The 23,446-nt window shown below is 42.0% G+C and overlaps 1 protein-coding gene across 1 annotated transcript in view; it reads right to left on the reverse strand.

The window, feature by feature from the left end:
- The window catches only part of VSIG10L2 (V-set and immunoglobulin domain containing 10 like 2), a 254,873-nt gene that overhangs the window by 153,331 nt on the left and 78,096 nt on the right, over window positions 1-23,446 (reverse strand). The window contains exon 5 of the mRNA XM_069221495.1: window positions 15,257-15,513. Coding sequence (XP_069077596.1) covers window positions 15,257-15,513 — 257 coding nt within the window. The remainder of the gene's footprint in view (window positions 1-15,256; window positions 15,514-23,446) is intronic.

The raw sequence follows: 23,446 nt of genomic DNA on the forward strand, positions 1-23,446 counted from the left end.
GATGTGGACCTAGCCATAACATGAGTGAGCATCAGAGGTGCTGGAGGAAGGCAACATCCAAGTTCCATGTATTGTCTGAAATTGAACACATGTATTCCAGAGTTTCGTGGGCTAGATTGAAACAGGTTTACCTCCTAGACATGATTTGTAGTATCAAGAAATTTCAACGCATAGTTGACTGACCCGGAAACTGCACAGCATCTATGATGCTGACCTATTTAAGAATTCTGCAATTTGCCACCTTTGATTAAGCTCTTTAGTGGCTGCATCTTAAGTGTAAGGAAATAGGGGCTGATTTCGAGTTTGGCGATCCGACCATCAACCCGCCAGAGCTATAGGTATGATGCCGTTGTGAACCCGACAGTCTCACCCTTTGTATTACAATATTTCCACCGGGCTGACTGACAGAAGCATCATATTACAACATATCAGTCAGTCAGCCCGGTGGAAACAGTGCAGCGGCATTGGCCTCGGCTGCCTTAAAGGAGCCGAGGCCAATGCCATCATACTGCAGCACCCTTGAAATGCGCACTGTCTGCTTGAGAAGGAGCAGTGGAACTTTGGTTTGTGTATGTGTGTACATATATGTCTGCTTCTGAACGGGTCTTTAGCAATGCATGCATGTGTGTGAGAGAGAGTTTCTGCATGTGTCTTGGCATATGATGAGGACACCTGGTGCATAGTGAAAATCTCTGGCAGATAATGGGCCTCAGTATCATATGAATGCCACCTCTGATGTATAGTGAACATCCCAGCCACCTGCCAATTGTACCTTATATCTGGGATATCATTTTAATCACTGTCATATACTGGACATTTTGGGCACATGTTGAGTCCACATTAGCACGTGAGGCTTATTCTCAGTTTTAAGGACTGACCATTCAAAGGCAATATGTTACACAAGGCTTTACATTGAAAAGTGAGGTAGTATCTCTCCATGTAAATAGTAAATAAGAATACTTTCAATGACAGTAACAAGGTGATGGTAAATCACAAAAATGAAAAGCTGATAACTGTAGTATGAAAATGGTTAATTATTTTAAAACATGACTAGTTTTTGCACTTTAGAACATGCCAGATGATGAATGACTTTGTTTTCAAAAATATGAAAGACTGGCGTTTAGTGATAAAAACATTGAAAAAGGTGGCAAAAGCTGTCTTAGCAAAAGGGATAAATAATAGAACTTATTTCCCCTCAAAATGAGGTACCCCATTATAAAGACCTGGATGCAACAGAGAGAAAACTATTGCAGCTGCTATTAAAGGACTGAGTAATGTTAACCCCATACCCTGAATTTGTTAAAATGTTAAAAAAGTACTTTAAGTGTTCAGGGTAGGCACACTCTGACCCCTTGGCACTTGTTGGGGTCGAAACGTTTAAAAAAGTGGGGTCCAAAAGATAAAGAAATATATCTTTTTTTTGCTGCAGGAACTGGGGTATTCCTGCAGGACACTGCGTTGCCCTCCCATGAGGTATGGCAATACTCCTGTGGGAGACACTGTAAATGTTTGCCCTCATGGTGCTTTCAAGGATGTTTGCAAATGATGGTGAAGCTTGAGCACTAGTACCGTGAAAGTGCTGAGGTATCCATGAAAAATAATAATAAATGAAAAGTCGGCTTGGAGGTCCACAGGACTTGGCTGAATGCGAGGCAGTGAGGTGAAGGGCCTGGCCTCTGGCCTCCATACATGTCAGAAGGCTGTGTGCAGCAGGGATTGGCTTGCTGGAGGCTAGGCTATGTGGCAAACACCCCGCAGTGCACACCCGTTTGCCATTCGCAGTGGGGGATGGCCACCAACAGCAGGGTGTTGAGCACATGGCCTGCCTATTGGCAGGGGTTGGCTGCCCACAGGAGTCTGGGGGCAGGGCCTTGTAAGATGTCCCTCACTATCTATGGCTATAGCCCACAGCCTATGTGCAGCGGAGGTTTTCTAACTTTAGCTTGTGAATTTCTGTATTTTTTAAAGTCAGGACTTTATGTTGGCACTGACATATTCCCCTTTACTATAACTTTACTTTATCCTTTGTTTTATTTTCAGTAAGCTTCCCAGGTTTCGTGCAGTGTAAAGTAAAATATCATAACAATTCCTAACTGTTACAAATTGGGTTTCTGGCTGCCAGAGGTATGCACCCTGTCCAAGCAACAACAACAATCCTAGCCAGGGTAAGTCAGATACACATCATAAATTAAATTGTGTTCCCCCTCTGGTAGCTTGGCACAGAGCAGGCAGGGTTAAATTTAGAAACACAGTGAAAACACCACAAAAGACTCCAAACTAGGTTAAAAGATGCCACATCAGGTTTGAAACATAGAGCTTAATTTTATGACCAAACCAAGAAACAAAAATGACAAAATCACAATAAGTAAAAGCCGAGATATGAATTTTTCACGAATAAACTGAAATGTAGTGCTGAAAAGCATTAATCGCCGACCAAGGCTATCTGGTCACACTAGACCGGATTAAATCCAAAAGTTCAACCCAATCGCAATAGAACCTGGGTTGGATACAGTGCCTAACAAGCCCCACTGAAGTTTTACTGTCTCATAATTGAGCCAAGAGTTCCGCTCAGGAACAAGGAGAGCGTCACTGATGGTGGTCTGTGGGCACGAAGAGTTAGCTGGGCATTGTATATGGGCAGACTGGAGTCTCACAGTTGTGGGCAGTGACGCTTGTTGTGGGAAAAGATGAACTTGCAGCCGCTCTCGCTGATTCTTCGAGTGAGCGGTGTGGTTCCGGAGCGAACTGACCCATTCGCGATCTCAAAAAGCCCAAAAGCTTAATTTCAGAAGACAAAAGCTACTTTCAAGGGCCCAGGACTAGAGAGGCACCTCTAGGGGTCAGGGGCTGGTTGAAGATGGGTCCAGGAGCTGTTGTATATGAGTTGGAGTCTTTTGTGGCCCTGAGACGTCAGAAAACAGGAGGCAAGCCAGCAAGCCCTTGGAGTCACTCTGAGTTCAAGTGAGATGGGTCCAGTCCTTCCTCAGCATGTCAGATGGCAGCAGGGCAACAGGAAAGAAAATAATTTCTTCCAGAGCAGCACTCCAGAGTGGCAGTCCTTGTAACAGCACAGGGTCAGAGGTCCAGTACTTATAGCCAGTTGTGCCTTTGAAGTGGAGGTGACTTTAAAGAAGGGTCTTTGAAGTACACAGAGGTCCTTTCTTCCTGCCCTGGCTCGAGAGTCACTACAGCCTTTTGTTTTGGTGCAGGACACTGCTTATTCAGGTGTGTCAGCTCCTCCCTCCCATCCTGACCAGGTTGGCCCATCAAGATGTTGATGACCCAACATTCACACCTAAGCTCCCTTTGTATGTGGCTACCTAAAGGGAATGGACAAAGTCCAGCTGTCACTCAGCCCTGATGTGTATTGATGGCAGGCTGCAGGCACACAGGGCTAAGAACAGGAAAATGCAAACTTCCTGAAAGTGACATTTTTAAAATTGTAACAATAAATCTGACTTTACAATTAAAGATTTCTTATTACAATTCTATAGGTACTAAACATTACATATCTACTCCTTCTTAATTAGGAATTACAGCTTGTTAAATGTTGTAAGGAATCCCCAATGTTAACCTATGAGAGAGGTAGGACTCACAGAACTAAAAAACAAATGTGGGAGTTTTTCACTAACAGGACATGTAAAACCTAAAAGTATATGTCCTGCCTTTTAATTAAATATCACCCTGCCCTGAACTACCAAGGGCCTACCTTAGGGTTGACTTATATGTAATGAAAGGGGAATTTAAGGCTTTGCAAGAGGTTTTAAATGCCAAGTCAACATGGCAGTGTAACTGCAGATACAGGCTGTGCAATGGCAGGCCTGAGACATGTTTAAGGGCTACTTGAGTGGGTGTTACAAGCAGTGCCGCAGTCCCACCTGTAGCATTAATTTACAGGCTCAGGGCACAGGTAGTGCACTATACTGGGGACTTATAAGTACATTAAATATGTAAATTGTGGATAAGCCATTGTTATCATGTTTGAAACAGAGAGAGCATGCACTTTAGAACTGGTTAGTAGTGGTAAAGGGCCTATAGCCCAAAAGCCAACAAAAACAAGGTCAGAAAAAAGAGGAGGAGGAAGGCAAAACGTTTGGGGTGACCCTGCAGAAAGGACCAAGTCCAACACTAACTATAAGGTCACTTTAAAATTTGTTTTTGTCTGTGAATTTCTTTTTTTTTTTTTCTTTTCTAAAAGTAATATTTTTTTACCATATGTAAAGCCAGCCCCCCACCACACAAACTCTTGCTAGAGCATTGCGGGTGGTTAGCTGCCAGGCCTGGCCTGTGGTCAGGCTCTGTGTTCAACCCCCTCAGAGGCACACAATGCCACACCACACACAGCTTTTGGTTGTGCGTGGTGTGGGTTTGGCTGTCCAAACCCCTACAGGTAGCCAGCTACATGCTGGAAACAGCAGGGAGATAGCCACAGTGCCTAGTTTAAAGCCAGGCCCTGTGACCTCCCCTCCATTACAGCCATTCAACCCATGCTGCACATGGCCTTCAGTGGTGTGTGGCAGGGGTTGTCCCCAGAACCTGGCATGCACATGGCCCACTCCCTGCACCAATAGTGGCCCTGGAGATCCCATCATTCTGGGACAAACTATTTATGTTATGAGGAGGGAAGACAGCTCCCGTCCCTGAGCCTTATTAGGCCTCTGGTACCGCATGTGGAACCCCTTGACCTAGGACCAAAAGCAATTAAAAATGGGAGGGGGCCATATGGCGCCCGCCCAAACCTTAGTATGCCCCGGAGACCCCATCTCCTGTGGTCAAATTCCCTAACTAAGGGAAGGTGGGGCATCAAGCCCACCTTCCCTGAGCCTTCATAGGCCCCAAGAACCTGACCCTCAGGCCTAATTCCAATAAAAATTGGTGGGGGCTGCGTTCCCCCCCACCTTGAGCCTTTGTATGCAACAGAGGCCCCATCCCCCAGGGCCACACTTAAATGTAGAGAGGGATACTATCACCCAGGGCCTGTCTAAAGTATGGGGGGCTGCCCTGGTGCCCACCTGGGGCACCAACCAAGCAACAGTCATATTCAGGGGAGGGGAGCACACAGTCCCCTGGGTCACAGTGAAGGGGGTCATTGCTATATGGGACACCTCTGTTAGTTGGACCCTGGTGGAGGAATGCCTGATCTCCCCAGAATAGTACCTGCAGGGAGCAATCTGTAAGGTAAAGAATGTTCATGGGAACAGTCTGAATACCCTATTGATATGGTCTCCTTAGAGTGGAGAGGGATGGCTGCTCAGATGAAGGCAGCTATATGTCTCCACTTGCCAATATACTGCTTCCTTGCTTGTAAATGATCACAGGTGGCAACTGATCAATTGGATGAAAGCATCTAGATTGCCCACAGCATTTGTCAGAGGCCATTGACCCTGAGGTTAGGGTGTAGGGACCCAAGAGGAAAATAATGGCTAGGCAACCCCTGTGTGCAGGGGCTACCTACTCTGGCAGGAGAGGACCCAGTGAATGGCCAAGTTAAGGTCATTCTTGTCCTGGAGGTGCTGCCTGAACTATCATAGACAGGAGACCTTCCAAAATCACTAAACCACTTTCTGACATTTTTTATCATTTTTAGCATGAGTTATGATGGATGTTGAGTGCATCACAAACCTTAACTGGAAAACTTCACTGTTTTGTGTTTGAGCCAGAAGCATAATTAAGTTTCTAGGTCTGTTTTCTTCAGACAATTTCTATAGTTTTTTTTGTTTTTAATATGACACACTTAATTCACAATCATCCCTGTGCACAACCTTGGCAGCAAGCCCAGACCTGCTCTAGGATCTGCTGTGATTGACCACCCCCGCTGTGCACTGGCTTATGGCTGTGTGCTGACAAGGTTGCCCACTGGCCCAGCCCTTAGCCTTACCTGGCACACTACTCACCACGGGGGGTCACCACATCTAGAAAATTCCTCAGGCAGTGAGGGTTAACTGTAGGGCTTGGCCAGTGGCCTGTGGCCAACTCAAGGGCAGCCAACCACCACATGTGCAAGTCATGGCTTCTGGCCAGGTGCTGTTTTCCTGCAGTGCCTGGGGATCTTACAAAATTATATAGGGCTGAGCACAGCCAACATTCAGGAGCAGTGGGGATAGGCTTACCCTCACTAAACCAACTGTTAATGAACATTGCCTCTGCCTAGCAGATTTCCTTTCCTATATTTTTTTCTATTTTTAAAAATAATTTCAAATTCTTCTGGTGTAAATAAGTTGTTATTAAACAAAATGTTGCTTTTTTATTTAGACATGAATCACAATTTTCTAGAGTCAGAAAAAAATGGATCCCCTTCATCACTCAGTAACATCTGATAAAAGAAAAAAAAAAAATCAGCGGGATCCACTGTTTTCAGAATCACAATTTTGAATGGCAGAGGGATAATATGCGCTAATGATTTGAAGACCTAAAGACACCTTTTTAAATCATAAAGGGGGTTATTCTAACTTTGGAGGAGTGTTAATCCGTCCCAAAAGTGACGGTAAAGTGACGGATATACCACCAGCCGTATTACGAGTTCCATAGGATATAATGGACTCGTAATACGGCTGGTGGTAAATCCGTCACTTTTCCGTCACTTTTGGGACGGATTAACACCTCCTCCAAAGTTAGAATAACCCCCAAAATCTCCAAAACTACTTAATGGATTTACATCAAATCAATGAAGTCAAGATTCCTTAGAAATATTGTACTTAATTGCAAGTTTGACATAAATCCATTCAGCAGGTTTTTTTGTAGGTGTGAGCAAAATATCCCAGAGGCTGAAAAATGCCTAACTAAGACACTTTATGCTTTCCCCCCTTCCCAGATCTACAATATAAAGTGCATCTGAACCATAACTATACAGTGGCAACTGTAGCAACTGTATAGAATGGAAACACAGTTCTCAACTGGGCCTGTTTCTTCTTCATTATATGTGAGTAACCACTAACAAAATTTGCATTGAGGATGTTGGCATGCAATTCAGGAGTGGTATACTGTCTATGAGCACTGACCAAGAGCTGCATGACTCCTTGGTAACCACAACTATAGATATATATATATATATATATGCTGTACAAATGGCAAAAGACTTTGTCACTATCTAGCTCGGCGAGGATAGCACTGTGCTGATCCTATGCTTAAAAACTTTGCTAGATAAGCAGACATTTGAGGTGAGCAAATCTAGAGTGTCGCTGGTGTTGCAGGTTGCTCCTTACTAGAGCAGCTCTCCACCTAAATGGGGAACTTCCCAGAGTTCTCCTTTGTTTTTTGCATAATTTATGCGTCACTCTAACCCTGAAAGGGCCTTGGTTTGATATATATATATATACATATGTATATATATATATATATATATATATATATATATATATATATATATATATGTAGCTCACCAAACCTCAGTTCACTACCATGATCTCCCAAACAACCCTACTAAATTCTTCCACCTTTATCTCACTTTTGACTCATCCAAAACCCCTCCTGCTACTATGATCTCCCTAACCCTTTCCACAGACTCTTCCCTCCTCCATCTCTCCTTTACTCATCCCAAGCTTCATCCTATTACTATAAACTCCCAGTTAACACTTCTGGATTATTCCCCCCTCTATCCCTCCCTTGCTCTTGTCAATCCAACTAACAAACTCACATATCCTCTGCTCAAATTAACTCATAATAATAATAAAACTGTACTAATTGTCCCATACTAATCCACCACTAATTCCTCTTGTGTTCCGGAGTAGCGTGCTACCCGCCAAAAAGCGCGTTGACGCCTCATCAGGGGTAGTATGCGCTATATAAATACTATTACTATATATATATATATATATATATATATATATATAGTTAGGACCTACTTTCAACAGGAAAAAACGTTTTTTGACTCACCTATGTCTTTGGCATTGTTTCATGAATGTTAACGAAATTTTCCCAAAAAAGTGTCACAGTGATTCTTGTTGTGCATGTAAAGTTTTGGGGTAATCTGTCACGTGGGGGCTGAGACAAAGGGGGCTGACAAAGGTTGCGTTTGCCATGTTCATTTCCATAGGATTTTTTACACACGACTACGGGCTGAACCACTGGACAGAATTACACCAAATTTGGCAGAAAGCTGGCTGTCGGTACGCAGATCACACTTTTGGTTATTTGGAGTAAATCCATTCAGTAGCTTTTGAGAAATTTAGAGAAATTCAAATTTGTATATCTCTGGCTGTGAACTATTCATGAATAAAGACAAGCTTGTGCAGGGAAATGCATAGCTCTCATTGGCTGCCAACACTTGAAACCAGGAAGTTTTGGTAGCCATCTTGGGACTCGGCTTGAGTCGAGTCCCAGAAAAAAGTAAAAATAAAATAAAAGGGGTCAGTATAGAGACACCCTGACCTCTTAGCACTGGTGGCGGGGGGGTCCCAGAGGGACACCCCAGAACAAAAAAACATTTTTTTAAATTATTGTTTTTGCCACAAGTTCAGGAGATTCGTGAATTTGCAGCAAAAAAATAAAATAGACCTGGGTGGGCCAGGTCCTGGGAACATAAACATTTTTGTGTGAGGGGCCTCCCAGCCCCCCAGAGCTCCGAGGACTACCACCTCCCTGGAGCTTTTCTTTTTTATATGTGGGGGCCAGCACCCCCCTCCTCTGCCATGGGGACCGCCACCTCCTCAGGGCTTTCAAATTAAAATATATGGGGGGGCCCATGGCCCCGTGTGTCCCTGGGACCACCACCTCCCCGGGGCATCCATTTTTATCTATGGAGGGGTTGTGGCCCCCCTACTGTCCCGGGGACTGCCACCTCCCCAGGGCTTACAATTTAATAAATACTGGGGGACCACCTCCTCCCTGGGGAATCCATTAAAAAATATGCAGGGGGGTCCTCGTGACCCGGGGACCACAACCTCCCTGGACAAAGTGTAAAAAAACGTAAGGAGGTCCCATCAATGAGATGTCATCAGTGATATCACCGACCTTGTCATGAGTGATGTAATATATGGAGTCATAAGCAGTGCATTATGGGACCGCAAGTAATAGTTAACTGCTGAATTGTTACAGTTTTGTACGAGTAAATTCAGAACCTAACTATAATGTCCATGTGACCTTTGGTTTTTTCACTGAATATATATATATATATATATATATATATATATATATATATATATATACATATACATACACACACGCACACACATTGATATATAAATATATATATATTATATCTACTGGCATTACCTACACACACACACACACACACACACACACATATATATATGTGTGTGTATATCTATAACCTGCAATCTCTATTTTACGGAGCCATGAGAGCCCAGGAAAAGAGAATTTTCATAGTCTAGACGAGATATTATAAGGGCCTGAATGATGAGTCTTTTGGCCAAGAATGGAAGAACTTTAAAAATCTTTCTAAAAGTTCTTAGCAGGCCAAAACAAGTTGCAGCCAACTTTTTGGAATGGCAATCCATCGACGGATGGGAGCCTCTTAGGCGGAGGGAGATCTTTTAATCCTTCCAGAACCTCGGCTGGGGACTTGAGGAGACAAAAGTAAAGGAGGGGGCCACATGGTCTCCCCTCCTGGATCTAATAAAGGCCCTGGGGACCCCAGGGCTGGCTTCTGCTATGTCCCGGATGTGGGCACCTGTTTGCTTTTGCTTGGCGGGAGCTTTGACAGCTACCACCAAGCAAAAGCGAACACTCCAGTTTCACCGGGCATGAACTGTCAAAGTGCTCCCTCCTGCTGGAAGCAGAGGTCTCATCCCTTTCACTGCCACCAGACATGCAGGAAGGGAAAGAAATTAACTGATTGCTTTTGCACACAGGGAGCTGCATTTGCAGCAGCTCCCTGTGTGCAATAGCAATGTTGGCTTCTGCCGGAGATGGGGAGGTGGCTGGGACTGCGGGGGCCTTAAGGTTCCCACGCGGCCCCAATTCTGCACACTGAGGGGCATATTTATACTCTGTCTGCACCGGATTTAGGTCTTTTTTTTACGCAAATTCGGTGCAAACATATTTTTATTTTGACGCTCGACCCGTCTATCGTCAAAATATTGGAGTTAACGTCATTTTTTGCCTGCGGAAAACTACCTTGTATCAATGAGATGCAAGGTAGGCAGTCCCGGGCAAAAAGTTACTCTTAGGCCCTTGCGCCTTATTTATCCTCCCGTGCAAAAATCATGCAGAGGATGAGGAGGGCCTTAAATAATGGTGCTAAGCCTGCTTAGCGCCATCATTTAATGCCTGGGTATGGGCAGGCATTAGGGGACCTGGGGGCCATTTTACATGGCCAGAGACCATGGCAACAGCCCACAGGTGCCCTTCCCTGCACCCAGGGACACCCCCACCCACACCTGGAGGACACCTAAAGATGGGGGGACTCATCCCAGGTAAGTCCAGGTAAGTTTTTTGATTTTTCCTTAAAATTGCCATAGGGGGTCTAACTTGGGCTCCCTACATGGCACTGTGCCCAATAGCCATGGATATTGGACTGTGGGACATGACTCCTGTCTTTACTAAGACAGGAGTCATGTCCATGGGGGTTGTGCATCAAAAAAATGACGCTTGTCAGGTTAGAATAATTTTTTTAACTCTAACCTGACTCACGCTATTCTTTCCCAAACAACCTCCAGTTTGCCCTACGCCTCCCATACCCAGTTAGCATCATTTATTTTGATGCAAACCGGGCCTTAGCGGCGTCTGGCACCATTCCTTAAATATGGTGCCCTGATGGCATCCTGGAATGGCGCTAACCAGTGCTATACTTTTTGACGCAAACCTGCACTAACGCAGGTTTGCGTCAAAAAGTATAAATCTGGGCCTGAGTGCCAAAATACACCCAGGAGACATGGCCAGGCCCCAGGGGGTGGGGTCCTCCTCCCCATTACGCGTGTTTTCTCTGCGATTCCATATTGAAAAGTGATCTGAACTCCTTCGTGGAGGTGAATGCATTGTTGATCAATTAAACGCAATCTGTATGTGACTGTGACGAGTGGGTTCATTCTTGTCCTCTCCTGGTATATATATATGTATACACACAGACATATATTATGATAACTCTTTATTTTTAACTATCCTATCATTTCGTGAGTGTGATGGGGCACATTGGGTGTAGAAGGCATTTTCATCGAAACACGATATGTCATCCGGGTTACAAAACATGAATTTGAAATGAATTAGACCTTTCAGCTGCACATTCAGAGTGACTTTGTTTCTTTAACTAAAAAACTGATGGATGGACATATACATATATATATATATATATATATATATATATATATATATATATATATATATATATATCATATATAGTCCATGTATGTCTATCCATCAGTTTCTTAGATATAGTAGATATAAGGTATGCCATTGAATATGTCATCAATTATATAATATGTGGAGTATTTAGCTGTGCATGGCTAAAGTACAAGTTATAATTACTTTAGCGTGAGAGTTATAGTTACTTGAAATAACTCTAGCTATAACTGCTGAATTTCTATGGATATGTATCAGTAAATTCAGAACCTAACTATAACGTCCCTGTGACCTTTGTTTTTTTTCCAGTAAACATATATATAAATATATATATATATATATATATACACACACACACACACACATATATATATGTATGTATATATCTATTCACTGAAAAAACAAAATTGAAAGTAATGTTATAGTTAAGGGAAAATTTCAGTGACAGCAGAACGTTTTCAACTTGATAAAACACTGAGATTCACCAGTTAAAGTTACCCTAAGTAACTATAACTCATATAAGGTATCTATAACCAGCACCCTGCCGTGTGCAGTTTTCTTATAAATAATTTAATTTAAAATGTTGCAATATTATTATCAGTGATGTCACATAAAATTTCATGAGTGATGTAATATGTGAGGTAATTACCACTGCATGGCGAGAGCGCAAACCGTTTAAAATTATTTTTTTAATGTAGATTAATCAAATGATGCCAAAGTTATTAGCAAACCAAAACATGAATTTCCTATGGAATTGTGGCCCTAACTACAACTACACAGTGATGACCTCCACTCCAACCCCCTCTGCGCACTGGAATTGCCACACATATAATATTTAATTGGGCTAACCTAATTGACCCCTAAAGTTATTAAAGTTAGCCTCTCTGTCCAAGATTGTAATTTCTTCACAATAGCGCTAGCTTTGGTGCCTGCTAGTGTGAGATGAGTGTAATTAGTTTTATTTTCCTGCCCCACCACTTCTCAGCTAAGTCTCAGCCAAAAATATGTTAATGAGGATTTCCTAGCAAGAAGCAGGATGGGAATAAAAATTAAGTGGAAAGTAGAAATAGAGAAATATCCATTGTTTACTATAAAACAGATTGTTTTTACTCATTTTTTAGTAGAGTTATGGCATGAAATGCATCATCAGGTTCTGTTTATTTCTATATTTTCAGGAAAAGGGATCTATAACCTGTTTTTAACAAAGAGGTTATAGCGAATCAGAGCCACTTTACAGATCATGAGTTATTGAATTATTTCATGAGTGCCCCCCCATGAAATACTTGTAAACCTAGTGAAATGCATCCAATGTCTTCCAAATCGATTCTGCAAATCGGGCCGTTTGCGACCAAGAAAAAGCTATGTCCATCTGGACCTTAGTGCATGATAGTTAATTCTGTAAAGGTACCCTTATTTAATATATAGCCAGTAGAGACTTTGGGCAGTGCTCTTCAAAGGTTATTAAGATTTGAGCGTTGTCTGGCCGTGCAGTTTCAGGCCTTTTGTAGTTTTGTGAGTGTTTTTACTGTGAGGCTCCATGTGATATATTAGCTTATTAGCCAACTTAGAATGTAGTTGAGTAGAAGTGACTGCAGTGCTGCTTTCTGATGTAGTAAGAGGGGCACTAGCACAGGAGATTCAATGTATGGCATTTGGCAATGATAATTGCATTTAATGGATTCTAACACTAAGCAGATGATCGGACATACACCTACATTTTTATAGGCTGTTGAGAGAGGTGTGTGTTCAAATGTAGAGGATTTTAGAATTGTTGCAGGGCAAGAGGAATTGGGCCAGGTGCTTTTGAATGAGTTGTATGTTTGCTGAAGTATTATTTGGTATTAATCTTTCATCACCTGAGAGCACCTTTCAAACCATGTTATCATTGTTGTCCAAGAAGCCATTAGATCTTTTGAGAAAATCACCAAGCATGAGGATGCCACAAGGTACTTTGCCAGTCCACACATACCATTACTTATCAGGAAAATAGGGCAAGTCAGACTGACACTAAAACTCTGGAGAAAGATTAGGCTAGAATCTGTCAAAAGACAAGCATCCTGCTCTGTGCTTGATGCTGAGCTAGAGCAGGCCTTCATCCCAGATGTTGGTTTTAATACTTGCTTGCCGCAGCTAAATGAATGAACCAATGAGCTGTTCCTGTGATGCCCAGAGGCATCCAAGTTCCCAACTAGGTCTAACAAAGGCCAAGTCTCACCTGAATTCCTTGTTTCAGAGCTGGTTCCACAAACCCTTCTTGTAGCCAAAGATTATGGCCAAGCTTATGCCTTGTCAAAGTGAGTATTGTCCCTATCAGTCTGTCAGACACTCCAGAGAGGCCTCTGGTAGATGAATAGTGTTATATGTGATGGTCAGAGTACATCCAGGGCACAGATACTCTTTGACCTCTGATGTTGTTAGCTCAGGACAGACATGTAACTGTAACTAAATTTAAATTATGTGTGGTAATATGTACCAGTCAAACGTTGTCTACCTTGTATTGCTGTGTTTGGTTATGCTGGGCAGAACCCTGATCGGCACCATGCTATTGTTACTGTGGAAAAACTAACTGGATAACTGCAGTATGTATGGAAACCCTAATAATGGGGTGAAGGTTCTGATGCTAAAGGAGAACGGTAGGGAGTGACTAGGGTGATTCAGTGACTATGAAACCTCGGTGCCTCAGAGATTCACTGACAGCATTTAGGCCTCTTGCACACTGAGATTCCAATTGCATCCTAGGCAAAAGTTGCCATTAGTGTGTTTGTCCCAGACCACTTTCCAGTCAAGTTCATGAAGTTAGACTCCCACCGAGGAAATCTACAACATTCCACCAAGTACGCAATGACATCAGAGTAAGAAATCAACCCGGCACTCCTAATTATGCATCTCAGCTTACAACTCCTCCTAAGGGAAGTTAGAATACATATCTGCAACATTACTGTGACATCTACAAGCCAACATTAAGCATTATGGCCACTGGTTCAGTAAATCCACAGGAGGGACCTGATCTGACCTAAAATGAACAAAGCCTTACAAAAGTGAAAAGAACTAGAGCATGACTAGCAATGCAATTTAGCGATGTCCACTGTAAAATATCAGCCATGCTGAGAGTTATATGGTATGGAAAGTACATAAGTGAGGGCTTCTTTATCCTTGCGGTCCAGGGCTGGTTGCACAAAATTGATTGAGATTACATTGAGGACTGATTGCAAGACTTCACTGCAAAAATTCTACATGACAGCAGCTATGACTGGTTGACCATAATCCGTATACGTTAAAGAAGGCCAGCAAAATGATCCTAAAATGTTTGTCAGTCACGATCTTCATATGGCTAGAGCAATGATTTTCTAATAAGAGCATGAACAACCATATAATCGGTTCCAATAAAGAATGCTTCTTAGAGAGGAATTTACAAGACAGACCCAAATAGCTATCTGTGACCATCTGTGCATGAAGTCATTAGTTGTGAAATTTGAGCTGTGAGTAGTGTAACCTACTTAAAATAATCTGCTTCACTTGACTCATATGGATACGTTGCATATGATTTTACATAGCAATTATTTGATCCTATCTACAGGAGCTCTTTTTGTTGCAATTGTAACTTTTAAGTTTTTCACCCAATGCTGCCTACCTCTCAACTGTTATTATTAAAGGAAAATGGGCATATTAACCTAAAATATTCACTCCGGAAGACATTAGTCTTGAAACTAATATTACATACACATGTTAATAAAATTATATATCTCTGTGACCCTTTATGGGCCTGATGCACTAAGAGTGCATTCACAATCAGTGGTTCCAAATTGTGCACTAACTGTTTGCAAATGGGATCTGATTTTGTGATTTTGGGACCATTTTTTCATTAAGTGCTAAGATACTTAACATAGCGTTAGCATGCATGTTTCTAAGGGATGAATAGGTGAATAAAAGAAGGAAGGACCCATAAATATATTGCTGATTTATATTTGCTGTTCACAATTTAAAACATATATGTGTCAACAAAAACATGTTACTTACATACTGTGGTTCTGCACACTGCATCCCCTCTGAGTCCTGGGTGGGAGATTACACAGGTGTATGTACTGCCGTTCCTTATTTCAGCTCCTCTTTTGAGTCTTGTAACGTTGGAAAATGACTCGATGTCGCTCTCCGCCTCACTGGACTTCAGCCAGCGCAGCCGTGCTGGTGGCAGACCACCAGTCCAGGAGCACCACAGGGCAACATCCTTGTAATTATTCCGGGCGAGGGCTGTGCAGGTGGGAGCGCCATCGGGTAAATCTATACACAGGATGGGGTTTGGAGGGGGAGGTGTAAACATTACATCAACAGTAGGAGTAGTTAACAGTGTTATTAAAGAATGCACAACAATTCAAAGATGGTTGTCATGCCATTATGTCTGCACACATTTCCGGTGTTTTAAAGAGATCCTCATGACAAAAAGCCTAGATAAATTAGGGGAGTGCCTGGAAAAATTGTGTTGCCTTGCACAATGGCACTTCAAATTTGTTACAATTTCCATGTCGAACTGAAACAATTGTCTGTTGAACATTTTGAACTGCGAGACATTAGCCTAAAACACAAACTTGCCATTGAGTCACCTGTTACAAATTAATTGACCGAAAACACAAAATACTGGACTCTGTTTACTGATCTAAGTCAAAATGCAAAACCTGACATTGAGAAATTTGGGGTTATAATTCATCCTACTAGATCTTCATATAGTTGTTGACATGGGAAGTTACTTGCTTAGGTGCCAGTTAATTTTTGAAGCCATGTTGGCATTAACGGGCATATTTAAGACTTTTTGGCATGGGGCAGCTCAGCAAGTCACCTTGCTGAGCTACCTTGTGTCAAAGGGAAAGGGCAGGAATGTTCCGTTTTTAAGCAATGCAGCCCATTCCTGTCCTTTCCCACTGCACTGCTGGAATTTTGGCAGCCTACCACCAACACAGACACCCTTGCATCACGGTACAAGGGTGCCTGCATTGCATGCAGGATTGTTTTTGTGCAGGAAGGGACATCTGCCTGCGCAAAAACAATCCAGGGAGGTGTTTCCTCTTTCTATGTTTGCTGAATTCTGCAGCACACAGAGAAATAGAAAAGAACGAGGAGAAATAAAGATACTTCTCCTTGTTGCACCTCCCTTGGGGAAGTGTAAGGTTTTGGTGCATCCCCCGGTTTCCAGGCTCTTGAAAATGTGTAAATGTATCAGAATCCATGGGTGTTGCATGGGGACACCCACTGCAACACCCATGGAAGCCCTCCCTAGTGCAGAGTAAGGCAAAGCATCTATTTTCTCTGTCTTGCCTTACTCCATATCTATAAGGAAATCCAAAGTCATGTAAAGTGGCTTTGCGTGGCCTCATAGATATAGGTTGAAGTTTTGCACCACTGTTGCATCACAAAAAGTGGTGCCACAGCAGTGCAAGGGGCTCATAAATATGCCCCAAAATTCTTAATTATGCTACAAGGTGGACTCAGTTCAAAACGGGTTGATCATGGATCGAGTTAAAAAGCAAAACAGGTGATGAACGAACATGCCTGAGTCATTCTGAATAAATTGTGATCATGTTGGTTCCATTCAATTCCAATTAATTAGCAAATCACCAGTCCCTGTTATTCCAGAATTGGTTGACACCAATATTCAGGTAACCAGATAAACCCATACACGATGTCCCCTGGAAGTGAGACACAAGCATCCCCAGAGGCATCTTGACTTTATCAGGCCTTCTCAATAAGGTGCAGTCTGAGTTCTTATTGTTCAGGCGGACCAGGATCCCAATGGTCATGTCCTTGGTAGAAACCAAAAGCGTGATTAGAAGTATTGCTTGAATCTAAAAAAATAGGTTATTAACCCAAGCACAGACCAGGCTAGTTCAAACTTAGAAGTTCAGACTAGTAGTTTACTTTAAAAGTACAATAATTATTCATTATTTTCAGCATCTAATGGCATTATGTGCGCCAACCCAGAACATTGAGCTGTTCAGTATCATTTCCGGGCTTTGATTTCAGGATTTACTTTAGGTACAAATTATGTTCTGATATATTCTCACTACAATGATCCCCACTTCAGATTTATACAAGTGTACAATGTACCCTTTAATTCCCAGAGGCACTATGGCATAATTTCAATATGTGTACTTGTCAATATTTTTCAGGACACATACTCTTTGGTCACCATAAAATGTAGCAGGAGACAATGTATGCTGAAGACCTGCCAATTTTGGACATTGTGTTTGGGGGATGCTGGAGAAGTGTGTGTGTGTGTGTGTGTGTGCAGCGTGGGTGGGGGGGGGGAGTTATGTGTGATATTGCATCTCTGAAAAGTGCTGCTATGTAACAAGCTACTTGCAAGCACTGACGAAATGAAGGTAATGGTGTTTGATAGGAAGAAAGTGTGGGCATGAGGGTTTTGGAGGGAAGAGGTCAGATCTAGTGAATCAATTTCATTAACTATGTATACTGTTTTAGAATAGCTTGTCTTGGGAACCCCATTGGAATGAGATTTAGATTAAGGCAGTGAATTTGTCAGTTCCATTTGAGAAAAACTGAAGCTCCTGGACTGCAATGCCTGCTAATTGGTCGTTTTAGGTGGTTGCAGTAAACACTCTCAAACTGAATCTGAGCTGGCAGTCCTGCAACCGTCAAAGAGCCAATCTGTGAGGCTCGGTGCATAATTGTTCTGTTAACAGTCATTGGCCCAAGAACATTTTACTTGCTTTGTATATGTATCCTAGAAAGTCCAGTTCCTAAGTTCTCCTGCCCGATGATAAAAGCTTCTTCCAACCTTAAGAGTACATTTCATTGCATTCTTTTTGCAGAAATATCTGAGTTAACGAGCTCTAATTCTCCTTCTTCTTTCTTTCAATACTGTATTTCGACCAGAGGCTATAAAAGCTATACAATAAAACTAAAATTAAAACACATTATGATGTCCTCATTAATTAACAGAACATTGCTCATGGGTGATATTTCACACTTGAAGAAGTTACATGCAGTGCATCCCTATTTACCTAATTGCACAAGAAGAAAAACACAAATCATTAATCATAGACAACAACCTAAAATCGGCTGATATGCATAGTGGTGCAAACTCTGCATATTCTTAACTCAATACAATTATTAATATACAAAGAGGATATGCAAAAACAATTGGAGAGGTGCACCACCTCAAAATAACAGTCCAAAAGTCCCATCTGCATATGTGAATTTGTTGAAATTCTTCTCTTTATTTCCATTAAAATTGTCACAAATTTACATCGGAATCAGCCAATGTATTTCCTCACCTATATGGGGCTTCTTCAGGGCACAATCGAGTGAACAATATCTTCAGGTCAAATCCGTGGAGTGTACTTAATTAATAACTTTAATATATTTTCTAGTCCTCAATACATCCATACTCTTCTTGTTCATCATATCAAAAAGGCTGTACGGCAGTATGAAAATCGACCAAAGTAATTCATTTAATTTTCAGTCTGTTAAATATTTTCCTATATGAAAACACCCCACATCAAGCAATAGTTGCGGGCTAGTATGCCTGATATTAACACTCCAATTGGTGCTGGAAACCAAGTACATCCATCTCCCTGTTGGGAATCATGTGTGTACTTGAAATGAAATGAATTGTAGTTTTACCCAGCGGGTCTTGTCACCCATGAGAGTCTCAAGGCACTGTCTATGGGCAAAGGGAGATTATGGGCCAGATGTATGATTCTGGCCCATTGCGATTCGGTAATTGCGATTTTTAAGAAATCGCAATTACCGACTCACAAAGGGCCATGTATCACATTTGCGATTCGGTAATTGCGATTTCTTAAAAATCGCAAATGCAATTACCGAATCGCAAATTGCGATACTGGCCCCATTCGCAGCTATGGGCCTGCTGGCCCATAGCTGCGAATTTTTTGCATTTCCTAAATTGCGATTTCTGAACCAGAAATCGCAATTTGGGAAATGCAAAGGGGCAGGGTGCTGGGGGCCTAAGGCCCCCTCTCCTGCACCCCAATTTTTTTTTTTTGCACATGTAAAGTACACACATGCCAAAAGGGCATGTGTGCTTTACATATCTAATTAAAAAATGCAGTTGTACTGCATTTTTAAATTTTGCACCAGGTTACCACCTGGTTGCAGGTCATGGTATTTTGCAAGTGCAAAATACCATTCTGCGAAAAATCGCAATTAGCGATTTTTTGCAGAATTGCTTTGCGACCTGGATTTTGCGAATCGCAAATTGCGATTCGCAAAATCCAGGTCGCAACGCAGAAAATCGCAATTTTTGCGATTTTCAGTTTTTGGTCTGTGAATGCATTTGATGCATTGCAGACCCCGATTTTGCACTCGCCAACGGCCGATTTCACAGATTTCGCAGTTTGCAAGTGCAAAATCAGTTTATACATCTGGCCCTATGTGATTTGCCCAGAATCACACGATGTTGCACCAACACCGAGGCTCAAACACAGATCTCCAGCTCCTGAGGTGGTTATCCTGACTGCTGCACTACATCCACTCCGAGCACCAATTGGAGTGCCAATATTGGGTATGGCCCGCACCTATCACACAACTATTGCTTGATGTGGGGAGTGATCATATAGGAGAAGACTTAACTGATTGGAAATTAAATTAATTACTTTGGTCTATTTTCATACCTCTGTACAGCTTTTTTGGTATGATAAATGAGATGGATGTGGATGTATTGAGGACTAGAAAATATATTAAATTATTAATTAAGTATACTTCATGGATTTGACCTGAAAAAATTGTTCACTTGATTGTGCCCTTAAGAAGTCCCACGTAAGGGGAGAATTGTACTGCCTGTTTCTGGTGTAAATTTGTGACGATTTTAAGAAAAGGAATACAGAGAAGAATTTCAACAAATCCACATATGCGTGTAGTACGTTTCGACTGTAATTTTAAGTGCCAATTGTTTTTGCATTTGTAGCCCATGTTTCAGGGTTGGAACCTTGGCACCTTGGCAGCAGGTGCAAGTAGTGAGTGTGCAAAAAAGTAATATATGATGGTTAAAAAGTTACTTAACTTGGATTTTTGGACTTCTATGGCCAGCTGCCTCTTCTGTGTATGTCAGCTAGTCTGGTGTTATTTTACTACTATATATACAAAAGTTTACATTTAAAATGCATACATCTGCAAACATAATGAAACAGTTAAAATCCTAAAATACATCTGCAACAAGTCAAAAATATCTGTGAAAGTTCAAGTTCAAAACAAACATGGTTAGTACAGGCCAGGGAAAAGTAAAACATTAGACCATAAATGGGATTATCAGACGATTTGCCAGATTTCACTGATCTTACTCTCCAAGCACAGGAGGTATCTTGAGGAGGTAAATACTAGTTGCTCTGAGGATCACACCTCATGAGCTAGCAGTCTCCCAGAAATGAGTTACATCTAGCAGCCTACAAACAGGAGCTATCTATCTCTTTTTGGGAGTCACATATGCTGGACAGAAAGACAGTAAGTGGTCCTCTGACTCCATGATAAGTGGACAAAAGGGACAGTCAGCAGACAAATTCAGAGACTTCTCCCATTTTACTGTAAAGGATTTTAACAGAAGATTTCCAGATCTAAACCTAATAAATGGGTTTCCAGCATAGCTAGGACTGATCCTGACTAAACAGGGCTCAAAGCTAGGTATGCATTTATGCTGGAGAAATTGTGCTACCAAACCATCCTCCTTCTGGTTGTTCCAGAGCTTAACCAGCAAATCTTCCCAGAAATTCTTGTTTCCTTTAATCGCTGCGTCTTTGCACAATGGGGTTGGAGTTTACCAGACATCCTTCTTAAGTGGCTCTAAAACAACTAGGAAAAAAATATCTACAATGAAAAGATGTCTGCTACTAGAGCTACCTAGTACAAGTTGCAAGCTATGAAATTTTTAGACTTACAACAGGCTCATTTAGGTGTTCTGGGATGCTGTATTCAGCCAAATTCCACGATGAAGCTTTGGGCTACCAGATTTTGAACTGGAGAATTTGGTTACTACGCATATTAAAAGCTTTATGGGAGCAGCAGGCAGACTAAGGGCCTGATTTAGAGTTTTGCAGATGTGGTTACTCTCTCACCAATGTGACGGATTTCTCATCCCCCATATTATCATTCCATTATATCCTATGGACATCCTAATATGGCAGATGGGAAATTCATCACATTTGTGACAGAGTAACCCGTCTGCAAAGCTCTAAATCAGGCCCTAAGTGTAACTGTACATGTCAAGAGGGTTGCAAGTTCATGATGCCCCACATTTTTTGGATTTCCCATTATTTTCACAAATTTGTAGAACTTTTATGTCCTGTATTTTCAAAATTTGGCAGCTGAGCATCTAAGAATGGTATTGTGATACTGGGATGTCAATTGCCCTAGGGGAAACAGCTATCCTTTCGAAGTGTATTTTCTATCACTTTTTTATTTTAACTTGTATTTTGTGTTTTATTTTTGTGTTGTGGCTACGTAACAATAAATAGTTTTGAGTAATGCATCAAACTTAAACGTAAGTGGGAACTACAAACTTGGAGTATAATGTATTAAAGATTTTGACTGACTTAAAACAGTCTTACAACACTTCTACACCAGGTTCATTTAGCCTTATGCACTGGGGTTTTTCCTTGGTATTTTCCTTGGCTTAACACAGTCATATGGCAGTATAGAGAGACCTATATTCCAATGTAGAAATTGGTGGATTCAGGACATGTGCGAAAAAAGGTTGCTACATCATCCGCCAACATTGCAGTTGGCTTCCTCATTAGGAAGTGGAGTGTTAGAATTTGGGTGTCTAGTTGGCGGAGGTATGCAGCCTGTGAAGGTAGGAACCACAACCGTAGACACACACCATAAATTAACCTGTGCTCACCCTCTGGATGTTGGAATATGAAAATAGTTCTTAGAAGTCAATAGCGGTAAAAAGGTTACTTGAGGTCGCAAGGGACCGGTGCAAATCTAAAGTTCAAGCCAAACACAATAGATGGTAGGCCAGCTACAGAACCCATGCAGAGTCTGCTGAAACAGTACTTTTGATGGAGCAAAGTGTTGACGTCGAGGACATGATGTGTTGTTTTTGCACAAATCAGCTGCAGGACCCACTTCTGAGACCCAGGACTAGAAGGGACCCCTCAGGCATGGAAAAGACACACAGACGGCAGGGTCCAACATCACAAGAAGAGTTGTCTTCCTCGATGTCCCTGAGACTGCAGAGGACAGGGGGCAAACCAAACGCCCTTGGAGAATATTGGGTTCAAGAGTGTAGGTAATAGGTCAAGTCCTTCTCACTCCAGGCAAGAAGCAGCAGGCAACAGGCCAACACAGCAACGCAAATAGCAAAGTACAGAACACAGCAAGCAGCAGGCTAACACAGCAATGCAGTTGCAGAGTGGCAGTCCCTCCTGGCAGCACAGGAGTCCTTCTTCCTGGCAGAGTGTCCTTGGTTCCAGTACAGTTTTTATTTGGTGGGGTTTGGGATCCAGTAATTATACCCAAATGTGCCTTTGAAGTGGGGGAGACTTCAAAGAGGCCTTTGAAGATCACAAGGTCCTTGTCCTTCCTTCCCTCCCTGGCTCCAGACATCCTACAGGGGTTATGCAGCCCTTTGTGTGGGGGAGAGGACAGCCCTATTCAGGTGTAAATGAGGCAGTGCTAACCACTATCACCCATTGAGCCAGTTAATGGCCCATTAAGGCCCATTAAGTCACACCTAGGCTCCCATTGTGTGTGACTGTCTAATGGGAATGCACAGACTAATCCCAGACGTGTAATCAGAGACAGACAGAGGCACAGAATGGTTAAAGTAAGAAACTGCCAACCTTCTAAAAGTCAATAACAATCCAGATAGGGAGTGATCCTGTTGTGGTGATTAGGGGCGGGATCAATAAACTAAACTGTGGACTAAATGGTGCCTCCTACACCAAAGATTGCATATATGGCTTCTCTAGACTGCGTAACTACTTTGCACCTCACATAATCAACAATTTTAAAGTTTCCTTAAAACAGTCATAGGTTTCTCCCCTCTTACTCACAATACTTAGATGTTGGTGTCAAATACCATGGAAATTATACACCGAACTGACCATATGAAATTATTCATCTGAAACATTGTTTTGATTCATCAAAAGTATTTTGTTCACAAAGGGGTATAAAAAACATAATCACATTCAGATAAGACTAAAACAAATCACCTACATTATTAATTAAAATGACAATACCT

Source organism: Pleurodeles waltl, chromosome 3_1 (genome assembly GCF_031143425.1).
Source record: "Pleurodeles waltl isolate 20211129_DDA chromosome 3_1, aPleWal1.hap1.20221129, whole genome shotgun sequence".
Taxonomy (NCBI): Eukaryota; Metazoa; Chordata; class Amphibia; order Caudata; family Salamandridae; genus Pleurodeles; species Pleurodeles waltl.